This window comes from Malaclemys terrapin, chromosome 10 (genome assembly GCF_027887155.1).
Source record: "Malaclemys terrapin pileata isolate rMalTer1 chromosome 10, rMalTer1.hap1, whole genome shotgun sequence".
Taxonomy (NCBI): Eukaryota; Metazoa; Chordata; order Testudines; family Emydidae; genus Malaclemys; species Malaclemys terrapin.
Genome location: NC_071514.1, coordinates 25,292,605 through 25,305,332, shown reverse-complemented (window position 1 = coordinate 25,305,332; position 12,728 = coordinate 25,292,605). Strand labels below are relative to the sequence as shown.

Sequence of the window (12,728 nt, the reverse complement as noted above, 5' to 3'; positions counted from 1 at the left end):
AGGCTGGGGAGCCCATGTGGGCCATCACCCAGCACGAGGCACGTGGATGCCCCGAGAAGCCAGAATGCACTTAAATCTTCTGGATCTGAGAGCACTACAAGAGGCTTGTGAAGCATTCATACCATTCATAAATTCCCAGCACATCCTGATAATGTAAGACAACATAACCACTGTTTTCTAAATAAACAAGCAGGGAGGGCACACTCCATCCCCCTCTGAATAGAAGCAGTCAGCTTATGGAACTAGTGCTTACAGAACCACATGTCACCCTATTGGCAGTATACCTCTCAGGAACCCAGAATTCACCGGCAGCCAGCCTCTGCAGACATTTTGCCACTGATCACGAGTGCGCGTTAAATGATTCATTAGTAAATCGTATCTTCACTGAGTAGAGAACCCTGACTTGGGACCTGTTTGCATCTCAGGCAAACAGGAAGGGCAACATATAGTGCTACAGGGGAGATGAAGGTCAGTGCTCCATGGGCAGTGCTCTCCTTCTTCCTTAAATCATTTCAGTTATGCTTTCCCTCTCATCCTGCTACTATCTCAGGGTCTATAGAAGATTTGTCTAGACAGGCCACAAGTCATCCTTGTGGCCCCCAGCTAGCCCAGGTAATTCTGGTTTTCAAGCCTCCTACAAGTGTCATTCCATCCACCTATCAGTTTGGACCTTTCCAGATATCTTGACCCAGAACAACAACCGGTCAGGCAACTGAACCCCAATGATCTTCATCTCATGACTTGGTGTTCGTTTGGACATTGAGTCTGGAACGTTCCTGTCCTGAAGTCATGCAAATCATTCTTAACAGCGGAAAAGACTCCATCAGAAAATGTTAACCTAGCCAAATGGAAACATTTCTCTACTTGGCCCTAACAAAACCATATATGCAATCAGAGAATCATAGAAACGTAGGGCTGGAAGGGACCTTGAGGGGTCAAGTGCAGCCTCCTGCGTTGAGGCAGAACCAAGTAAACCTAGACCATCCCTGATAGCTAAGATCCCTGTAAGCCGTACAGCCATGCGGCATCCTATTTAGCACTGTGTAGGCACTCAGGGAACCTGCCCGGGATCTGCCGGGGAAGGGGAACCCCTTCCCTGGCTCCAACCTAGCCCGGCCCCCAACCTGCCACAGCCATGGCAGCCCCCCGGCTCCAACTATGCCATGGCCTGAACCTGCCGTGGTGCCCCTACCCCACCCCGGCCCCAGGCCCAGCCGCGGCAGCCCGGCCCAACCCTGAACCCGGGAGGCCTGGTCCACACCCGGCCCGACCTGAACCCAGCCCTGGCCCGGACCTGCAGGGGCCAGGAGAGGGGTGCCTATCCTGCGGCCCAGCCCTGGAGCTGCTGTGGCAGGGAGAGGTATCTCTCCCCCGCAGCCCAGCTGCTGCTGTGGGGAAAGAGAACTGGTAGGAGTCATCTCTCCCCACCGTAGCCCCAGGGCACCCTCCTGCACTCCAAACCTCTCATCCCTGGCCCCACCCCAGAACCCACACCCCGAGCTGGAGCCCCCCCCCCCCCCAACCCTCTGCCCCAGCCCTGAGTCCCTCATCCCTCGCTCCATCCCAGAGCCTTCACCCCCAGCTGGAGTCCTCCCACCCCTGTACCCCAACCCTCTGTCCTAGTCCTGAGCCCCCTCCCACGCTCTGAACCCCTTGGCCCCACCTCCACCACATGAATTTTGTTATGTGCACCGATATGAAGGTGATGTGTCACACATCACCTCCGTATTGGTGCACGTAATAAAATTCATTCCGCACATGGGTGGGAAAAATTTGAGGGAACACTGCCTGATAGGTGTTCTTAAAAACCTCCAGTGATCAAGATTCCACTGCCTTTCTTAGAAGTGTATTTCAGAGCTTAATTTCCCTTATAATAAGAAAATGTTGCTAATATCTAACCTAAATCTCCCTTGCTGCAGATTAATCCCATTACTTGTGTCCTACCTTCAAGGGACATGGAGAACAATTGATCTCCTTTCTCTTTATCACAACTCTTAACATATCTGAAGACTCTTATCAGGTCCCCCTTCAGTCTTCTTTTCTCAAGACTAAACATGCCCAGTTTTTTAAACCTTTCCTCATAGGTCAGGTTTTCTAAACCTTTTACCATTTTATATCTAAACCTTTTAATCATTATTGTTGCTCTCCTCTGGATATCTCCAGAAACAGTCCAAAATAGCAGGACTATCTACTGTCTTCTTACCCTCAAGTCAAAGTGCCTTTTCCCTAGCATTCTACAGGTTCACCTGGTGGCAAGTAGGCACCCCACCACAAACAGTTTTTGGATCTTTACCCATCAGGAAACAGCCAGTTACCTGAAATGCCTGATTGAACCTCTCTGCCAATAAAGAACCCCTCACTGGGACAGGTACCTCTCTTATTTTGTTAGTAGCGAGAGATTCATTGTTCACTCACACAGAATCTGTATTGTTCACAAACATCTGAAATGATCAGATATGTAACCTAAACGGTAAATTCATTGCATTTTCTTTAGCTTTGAATGGAAATCCATTCCTACCTAAAAGGATATTTAAAAAATGAGGGACTTTTATTCTTTGAGTGGAATGTGCTTCTTGTAAAGATTTCAAATGTTGAGAAAAGACACTCTCCCTATTTCCTATGAACTGTGATCTAGTTAACATGAACACCTTATTGCTGCAACAAAAATGTGCTCATTTTGGACCCAGATGCTGTTGCAGTCAACTCTTATTGAAATTAGTAGGAGATGAAGGTACTGAGTATCTTCTAGGATCAGGTTTATTATGGTCACTACTGTATACAGAAGGTAGAAATATAACCAATTTCAGGTTATTTAAAAAATAAATAAATTAGATTCACCAGACTTCCTTTGACAGTCCAATAATATTCCAGGGAAATTTTACTGAGGGGCACAGTAATAAGACAGTTGCTTAAGGGGTTTGTGTGTATTTGTTATGTTTTTTTACATACATCAAGCTTTGAAAACTTTATTTCCTTTATTTTTAGTTCCTTTGAGAGCTCCTGAAATCAGTTTGACAAGTCGAAGTCCCACAGATATTCTCATCTCCTGGCTGCCGATCCCAGCCAAATTCAGGCGAGGCCAAGTGGTCTCGTACCGTGTGTCTTTTCGCCTCAATGCAGAAAGCACTATCCAGGTTCTGGAGCTTCCAGGGACCACAAATGAGTATCTCCTGGGAGGCCTGAAGCCCGATAGTGTCTACTTGGTTCGTATCACTGCTGCGACGAGGATAGGCTGGGGAGAAGCCTCTCTGTGGACTTCCCACCGGACCCCCAAAGCCACAAGTGTGAAAGGTGATTTTCTTTTCCTCAAATCCCTTGGATAAAAGTTCAGTGTGGGCCTGGTCCAGATCTTACTAAAGAAAACGGAAAGACTCCAACTGACTTCAGTGTGGACCAGACCGCTGTTAGAAGTTCTGCGTTTTTATTTAGTGAATTTCACATGATGATTTCCTGCCAAGTTGTGCAGATTTGAAATACAATGTTTTTCTGGGTGGGGGAGAGGGTAAGTGGATTTTTTTTTTTTTTTTTTTTTTTTTTTTTTTTTTGAGTGCTGCAGCAGATATTGCTAAAACCCTCATTTTGTGTGTGGAATCTCTAGAGCTCAAGCTACTCAACCTACTGGTTTTTTCAATCAATTAATTAATATAGATCAGTCTTGCTTTTGAGGCACAATTTGAACTATACCTAACTGCTTTAATTAATCTGTACTATGTGGGGCCTTTTGCATGGTGTTAAAGGCAAAGAGCTGATCTGTCACTGTGTTGGTCTTAGTTCTTTTTCATATTTGATATTTACAAGTTTGACATTTCATTTTAGGGGCTTTAAGCCATATTTCTAAGCCAGAAGCAGCTCAAGCATGTTAGCATTTGGCCTCCTTAACAATGATGTTGAAGTCTCTTGCATAAATATAGTTTTAAAAATGGAGTGCAAAAAATTGTGGTTCCAAATCAGGGAATTTACACATACCAGCTATGCATGTGGCTACTTGAAGTGCATACATCAATATAGTCACATTTGTGCCTATATTTTTCTGCATATGCCAGTGAGCCTCATTTTTTGATCCACTAGTCCTCAATCTGATCCACGGTGTTTTACTGTAATGTAAGTCAAACAGTTTACTTATTACTCAGTAATAGCACTTATGAAAGCATTAAACTTCAGCAAGAATATGATCTTCAAAAACGTGTAGGTTTTTGTGTAAAGGTTTATTTCTTAAATGTTCTTAGTGAGGCAGTAGCCTAGACCATATTTGGCATTGGGTGATGTAATCATTTATTAAATTCTTATGCTTGGGGCAGAGGGGAAGTAGGAGGTTATTATGGAATCACAGAAATGTAGGGCTGGAAGGGACCGCAAGAGGTCTTGACAAATCCATGCTGGCTATTCCTTATAACTCTGTTATCCTCTAGGTGTTTACAAATTGATTGTTTAATAATTTGTTCTAGTATTTTTCCAGGTATTGAAGTTAGGCAGACTGTTCTAGAATTCCCTGGGTCCTCTTTGTTCACCTTTGTAAAGATAGTACTGTGTTTGCCCTTCTCCAGTCCTCCGGGACATCATCTGTCCTCCATGAGTTCTTGAATATAATTTCTAACAGTTCCAAGATTGCTTCAACTAGTTCCTTACGTACCCTAGGATGAATTTCATCAGGCCCTGCTGACTTGAATACATCTAACTTATCTAAATATTCTGTAACCTGTCCTTTCCCTATTTTGGTTTGCATTCCTTCCCCCTTGTTGTTAATATTACTTGTGTTCAGTATCTGATCACCATTAACCCTTTTAGTGAAGACTGAAGTAAAATAGTCATTAAACACCTCAACCTTCTTGATGTCGTCAGTTCTTAGCTCTCCTTCCCTGCTTATTACTCAGTAGAATAGATAACTTACACTTCCCAATGTCATTCTCTTCCTCCTAATGTATTTAATTCTTCTTATTGCCCTTTATGTCCCTTGCTAGGGACATAACTTATTTTGGGTCTTAACCTTTCTGGTTTTTGTTCCTACATGCTTGTGTTATTCTTTTGTACTTCTCTTTAGCAATTCATTCATATTTCCACTTTTTGTAGGTTTCTTTTTCGATTTTCAGGTCATTAAAGAGCTCCTCATGGACTCATATTCTTCCTGTATTACTATTCTTCCGATCTTTCCTTTACATCGAGATAGGTTGCAATTGTGCCATTAGTATTGTCTCCTTGAGAAACTGCCAGCTCTTCTGAACTCCTTTATTCTTTAGAATTTCTTCCCTGGGGACCGCCTACCAGTTTTCTGATTTTTTTTTTAAGTCTGCTTTTTTGAAATCCATTGTCCTTATTTTCTTCTCTCCTTGCTTTCCAATCATGAAATCTATCATTTTATTATCTCTTTCACCCAAACTGCCTTCCACCTTCAGATTTACAACCCATTCCTCCCTGTTGGTCAGAATCAAGTCTAAAAAGCCTATACCTCTGGTACTTCCTCCACTTTCTGAAAGAAAAAGTGTTCCTCAATACATTCCAAGAACTTATTGGAAGTTTTGTGTTTTGCCATATTACTTTTCTAATAGATATCTGGGTATTTTAAGTCCCCCATTATTACCATGTCTTGTGTTTTGGATTTTTCTGTTCTAGAAATGCCTCATCCACCTCCTCTTCCTGATTTGGTGGTCTATAGTAAATGCCACCATGATGTCACCCCTGTTTTCCCCCCTTTTATCGTTATCTGGAGACTTTCAACTGCTCTGCCTTCAACTCTCTGCCTTCTGCATCTCAGAACAAGTGTATATATTCTTGATGTATAATGCAACGCTTCCTTCTTTTTTCTCCCTGCTTAACCTTCTTGAACAAGCTATCAGTTATTTCAGCTCTGAATAATTTTAAAACATGAGTAGTGACAGTTTCATTTTTAAAGATAGACACTAAAGTTTAATCTGGACTTATCTGTGCTCGGTCAAATGCATTTTGTGGGGACTTTAGTTTAAAGCAAAACTAAAATAACCTAACTCAAAGTTTAATTCTCCATTATAAAAATGTTAAATTACAAAGTGACCCTTTCTGCAAGATAGCCCAGTTTGATATGCTTTTAGATAGGTGGTATAGATAAGGCTGGCCTACATTATATAGTATCAGTTACATAATTGTACAGCTGGGCTAGAACCAGAATCCCAGTTCTGAATAATCTTGAGCTTGGAGTTTGAAATGTTGAATCTTGAAGAAATGTGTTTGCAAGAATTGTTTGTTTCTAATATATAAAAAGATATAATTTCTTACCCTAGCACCAAAGTCTCCTGAGCTGAGTTTGGAACCACTGAACTGTACAATCATTACAGTGAGGTGGCATCAGGACTCTGAGGATACAGCAACTATTGAAGGGTACAAATTGTACTACAAGGAAGAAGGCCAGCAGGAGAATGGACCAATTCTACTGGATGCCAGTGACCTTGTGTATACTCTCAGTGGTTTGGGTGAGTACATGCATTAATTGTCTTTTCCATACTTTTGTCAGGCAAAAATGACATACCCCAGAATAGTTGTGGTAGAAAATCAAGTCAAATGACATCTAAATAGGAGCTGAAAGCTTTTTTAACTTTTAGGATCATACCATAACATTCTGTACAAGACAGCAAGATTAGGTTAGGTCACTTATTTCCCCAGTAATAGAAATCTTAAGTCTGAGCTACATTGCTGTCAAACTAATCCAGTGCTTGAATATATATTTACCAGCTTTAAACAAAATTTGATAAATTTGTCACCATGTTTAATTGGGAATATAAGTTTGCCAGGTCACTTATCAGAATCTCTGAGGCTGGCAGTGATTACAATAGTTTTGTCCAGCAATCTGTAAGGGATACAAGTCACTTTCTGAATGGTAATCTGCTTTTATATGTTCCTTGTAACTGGTCTGTTAGATTTGGAAAATTACTACAAAGGATCTAGGATTTATCTCTTTACTATTTCTAGCAATGTATTGACTACCAACAGTTGGCTCAGCATAGTACAGTTTTAGTGCCCAATCCTGCAAATACTTGCTAGTAGGCACGGTACTAACTATCATGCGTCATCCCATTAGTACCATAAACTGTATTGGTAAGCATTTGCAGGATTGGGTACAGAGAAGAAGACACAGGGCCTGATCCAAAGCCTGTTGAAGTCAACTAAAGTCTTCCCATTGATTGTTCTTAGTGGACTTTGGATTAGACCCACAGTTCCTTCCCTATAGCGCTTATAGTCCATGTCAGTCATAAACGTACAGTTCAAACAAGCAAAGTAGAGACATAGGTTGAAGGTGCCCCTGTTTATTGATGCAACAGAGGGATTCAAATTTTCTTTAAAGATGTGGTCTGTAGTAAAATCTGCAAAATCACTGCAAGGCTTGACACTTCATGTTCTTAACGTGTCAAGATGGTTTACTTCTACTTCAGACAGGATGGAGAGTTAATCTTGATTAAATTATCAAAATTGACCTGTAGTCTTAACTAGGTCAAATGGCCTCTGGACCACAGCCTGATTTTAGCCCAGACATGATGTTAGGGAGAGACTGAAGAAAGCATTCTGCTCTGTTAACTGGACAACTGACCATCTGCAACCACTTCTAGCCAGAGCATCTGGCAGCAGCTGACTGTTTAACAGAGCAGTGAGACAAAAAGAGAGTAGTTTAGGAGGACATGGTGTTTGTGTTTTAAGAGGTAAATTCTTTTTTCTTTTGTGTTCTCATTATACCGTTGACAAAACTATATTCCAAACACATGTAAACTTATTGACTGTGCAACCCTTTTCACATAGAATTTCTTAGTTCAACAATTTTCCTCTGATCACATGTGTTTCGTAGAATGGTGCAAACAAAATATTTTGCCCACACACATTTTTTCCATTAAAGTGTCATCTCTGATGGTTTCTTTTACTAATAAGCATATAGGGAGAAGTGGAAACTTCTTAGACAAATCAAATCTGCACATGTGAAATCTGTAGTTTGCCAGATTGTGGCCCAAATTTTTTAAATTATAGATGTGCAAAAATTCACATTCACAATTTGTGCATGCTGTCCCAGTAATTAACACACGTGGTTTTGAAAATATGGGCCTGCATCACCCTAACTTACTTTCAAGTATCTAAAACTGGTGACATTATGGCTCAGATTCAGGTTACATAGAATCATAGACTATCAGGGTTGGAAGGGACCTCAGGAGGTCATCTAGTCCAACCCCCTGCTCAAAACAGGACCAATCCCCAGACAGATTTTTGCCCCAGATCCCTAAATGGCCCCCTCAAGGATTGAATTCACCACCCTGGATTTAGCTGGCCAATGCTCAAATCATGAATCCTTCCTCTCCACCTCTCCTCCATCCCCGCCATACATCATCTATGCTACCATAGGATGGATGTATTGATTACATAGTATTCTTCAAGAAGAGTCAGAGTAAGTGCTAGTGTGCTGACTTTTAGCAAGTTGTGGCTAAAGATTTATTGAATGTGCCTTTCAAAGATAGACATTCTTCTTTTTTTCCCTTACCATCTAAGCAAAACATCCAAGTCACGAACTGCTGCATTTTCAAAGGGGTTTCCATTTGGCCTGTGAAATTTTACTTAGGCAAAAAGAACAGGAGTACTTGTAGCACCTTAGAGACTAACAAATTTGTTAGTGCCACAGGTACCCCTGTTCTTTTTGTGGATACAGACTAACATGGCTGCTACTCTGAAACCTTTACTTAGGCAGTTTTTCACACCTACGTTTTTTACACTTGCTGAAGCTCAGGATAGTTCTGCTCAAATTTCAGGTAGTTACTGTAGATGCCGAACCACTTGATTTGCATTCACACACAAGCTGCATGCTTCAAATTTTGTGAATGCTTAACTTTTATCCTGCCAACAGTACATGAGCAAATACTTTTGTTTACAGATGCATGTTTAGAGGATGATTCTAATATTATGCCCTGCAGTGTATGAAACCACAGAGAATTTAATCTCCAGGAGTAGATCTCCACCCAATAAAGGAAAGAATTGGATTCTTCATTTGTTGGATTTTATAAAAGTAATCACAATCATTCTTGACAATGTTATTTCATTTCTGTTGCTAATTAAAATATCACTTCAGATAATTAGATATGTGTTCATGTAGTAACAAACTTGTAGGGAATTTGCTTTGCTGGCAATATTGAGACAAATCACTCTTTAACCCATCTTCCCAGATTATCTGTTTACGGTAAACGGAATCTTAGTTGACCAGACAGTAGCTTAGAAAACTAATGTTCTCCCAACCATTTGTCTCTCCTAAGGACATGTTTTAAAGTTGCTCTCAATAAATATCAGAGGCTTAAGGAACCTTCAGTATCTTCAAAATGAGTTGTAGGCATTGATAGGACACTGAAGGTGTATGAGATCATAAGGGAAAGGGCATGTCGACTTAGCAGTCTCAGGCATGTTATATAATTTGGTCAATAAAAGGGTTATTCCCAAATTGGGTGAATACATGGAAGCTTGTACGTGTCATGATATTTGTCCTCTCCCACTATTATGTACTTACCAGCAGCAGAGAATACAAAAGGACAAGTAACGCCAGAACCTGGCAATGCTTCAGTAGCAAAAGGCAATGCATGAGGTTTTGGTGCTGGCTTTGAATCTCTTTCTCTCCCTCATCCCCTTTCTTGCTCTCTTTCTTCCCCCCCATCCTATTTTGGAGTGACCACCAGATATTATTTTACTTTCTCTTTTGCTTCTTATTCCCCCCCTTGCAAATAAGCACCTAATGATTTTTTTAGGAATCAGAAGCTGTGACATGATCTAATGGGGCAAAAAAAAAGGTGTAGCCCCGTATGGGACTTGTGCCTGTGGGTGAAATTGTGTGGCTTTGCACTATTCTGGGCATAGCTATTGATATGCACTAAAGCATTTGAAAACTGGAAAACCATGCAGATTATATTGTGCATCTCCACACACACGTATGAGCTATATTGGCGTATAAATGTCATTGTCTGCTGATAAAATTCTATTTTATATCCCACTCCTATGAAGTTAATTTACTTCAGACTTTGTCATTGCCCTCTTATTTTAGTCCATACTGATCTCCATCCCACACAAATGTTGTTGTTCTCACATTTGTTTGTTTGTAAATCACTTACTTCAGACAAGAAGATCATGATTTATAGGAAATGTTTCTTATGCTAGAAATTTAATCCCACATCCCTCTAAGCTTCCTGTGAATATTTTTCTGTATCCCAGGTCCTACTCATGGCAGAAGGTGAGGGATACCTTAATTCTCAAAACCTTAATACCTACTGTAATTTTCATTGTAACTTCTTTCATTCTAACTCAAACTGTTGACTTCTTCCTATTATGTACATTTAGAACACAAAAGTAAAGTGAACACTAGCCTATGATTCCTTAATAATAGGCTGTTGGATTGAAATAACAATGTTAACTATCCCTGTGTCTCTCTCCCTAGTTATTGGTATGTCTTGAAGGTTGTTTTTCAATCCTGAGTTAGAGCCCTTAAGTACCAACGTTGTGGAGAGCCTGTTTGTATAGACTGATTGTAGGAATTTGAAGGTATATTGTCCGATTTAACAGTGTTTTAGGAAAACTAATTCCGTACAGAAAGTGTTTCAGGATAGAAGGCTTCCTCTATACTTGAGAGAGACGATAAGCTGTAACTTTTGTGCTTCAAAGAAGTTTCTTGTATTGTTTTTTATTTCTGTTAAGTTAACCATTGATACACTATGTTCTTGGACATCATTAATGCAGATGCAAATAGGTAACTCCAAGACACCTTGAATTTGCTGACATTACATATGTATCTGGAGTGATTGGAAAAAAGATAAAAACTGAAACCTGCTAATTTGTGACACTGACGTAGGTGTTTTGGGTTTTTTTTTTTAGCCTAGCTGGAATGCAGATTTTCAGGAATGTGGATTATCTGTCACCAGATTACACTAAAGACCATTGGAATAGGCTGGTTTCTGATCGGCTTTTTGGCTCTAGGGTTTCATCTTCTTACTTTTCATAAATCTAACTCTAGGCTACTTTGCAGAGACTGTATTTATCTGCCTGGCACTTTCCTCTTCTGCCAGGTGTAGAGTTTGATTCCCAAGCTGGGTCTCTTTCACCTTAGCCCTGGTCTACGCTTAAAATTTTGGTAAAAAAAATTCACACCTGTGAGAGATGTAGCTATGCTGACCTAACCCCCAGTGTAGATGCAGCTAGGCTGACAGAAGAATGCTTCCATTAACCTAGCTACCATAGCTCAGAGAGGTGGGGTTCCTGCCCTGGCAGAAAAACCCCTTCAGTCTGTGTAGGGTGCAACTACACTATGGGGTATGCCAACATAGTTATGGCACTGTAGCTATGCTCGTATAGTTACTATAGTGCAGACACACCCTCATGCCAATGTGGTTTGGGTGTGTCACAGAACAGGAGTAAGCAGACTTTCATGACTGTGGAAGCAAACAAAGAATAGACAAGCTGTGTCCTCACCTATGTCTGTGATGCAAAGCCTATCTGCGCATGAAAAGCGATTCACTTGCCTGCTCGAGGGTCAATGTTACACACTGCAAAGTCAGAGGGGGACTCCTTTTAGCAGGAAGAATGTTGTCCGAGCTAATATGATTATTGAGTAATATTTTAAAGTCAGTTGTTTTCGAGTGGCACCAGTGTGCCAGGTGGATGGACAGAGGAACGCTTGGAATTGGGATGCCAACAAAAGAGATGTTAAATGTTAAACATGTTAAGATTAATGAATATTAAATGTCACTTTTAATTCTCTCTCTCTCTCTCTCTCTCTCTCTCTCTCTCTCTTTTTCTCACTCGCATATTGCTTCCTACCGTATGTTGCCAGACTGGATCTCCCACCCCAGTGTAGGTCTGCCCAGTCACCCCTAGTTATTTTTTAACTGGATTATTCGCCATGATAGTCACCATGTATATGGAATTAAACATTGTGACCGGATCCATGCCTGTCACTCTCAAAATAAATATCCCCAGCTTCATGTCAACATTTGTTTATGTTAAAGGTCTTAGCATTTATTTTTCAGCAGCAGACTGCTTCCTAGTTCCAGCGTAAAATTCCATTAACATTATTACTTGAATTTACCATAAGATCAGACCTTTGGGTGCATGCTATGGATTTTTGCCTCTGTCTTTAATTCTTCCTTTGCTCCCTCTTGCTCTAAGAAGTTCTGACTCCAACCAAAGAAACTCAGGTTGTGACACTTTGTAAACCTACTCCTCCAGCCTTTGTTTCCATAAGGTTTCAAAGTAAATGCAGTCAGGGGATCGGATTAGTTTTCCTGGTAGAGGCATTTGTTTGGGAAGCTTTCCACTGTGCAGCACAGGAGAGGGATTGGCGCGGTGTGAAAACCAATTAAAACAAAACTAAGGAAATGGATGTAAAACGACACAAGCTCATTTCCCCTTATTAAAGATCTTCAAATTACTCTTTCAAAATTATTTTCAAATCACTGCAGCTATAACATGCTTGGTGTTGTAAGCACAGGCAGATAGGCCCTGTTCATGCTGTATCTGTAACAGGCTGACAGTGTTTGACTGAAACAGTTCCCCTTGTTAGTGGAGAGAGGGCTAAGTGGGTTCTACTGACTCATTACCCTGCCTAGATATACTGGAAGCACGAATGGGTCTCTTGAGAGACAGAGATAGAAGTCTTACAATTGGCCAACTGCAGGTGAAAGGCTTGAAATCAACTTTGTCACCTTATTGTCAACTTCTTTCTTAACCAAACTAAAGGAAAGGGAACAGGAGTACTT

At 40.9% G+C, this 12,728-nt stretch overlaps 1 protein-coding gene across 1 annotated transcript in view; it reads left to right on the top strand.

The window, feature by feature from the left end:
* PRTG (protogenin) overlaps window positions 1-12,728 on the top strand; it is a 117,282-nt gene that overhangs the window by 67,060 nt on the left and 37,494 nt on the right. Inside the window, exons 10-11 of the mRNA XM_054043103.1 lie at window positions 2,986-3,291; window positions 6,252-6,440. Of these exons, the coding sequence (XP_053899078.1) occupies window positions 2,986-3,291; window positions 6,252-6,440 (495 nt within the window). The remainder of the gene's footprint in view (window positions 1-2,985; window positions 3,292-6,251; window positions 6,441-12,728) is intronic.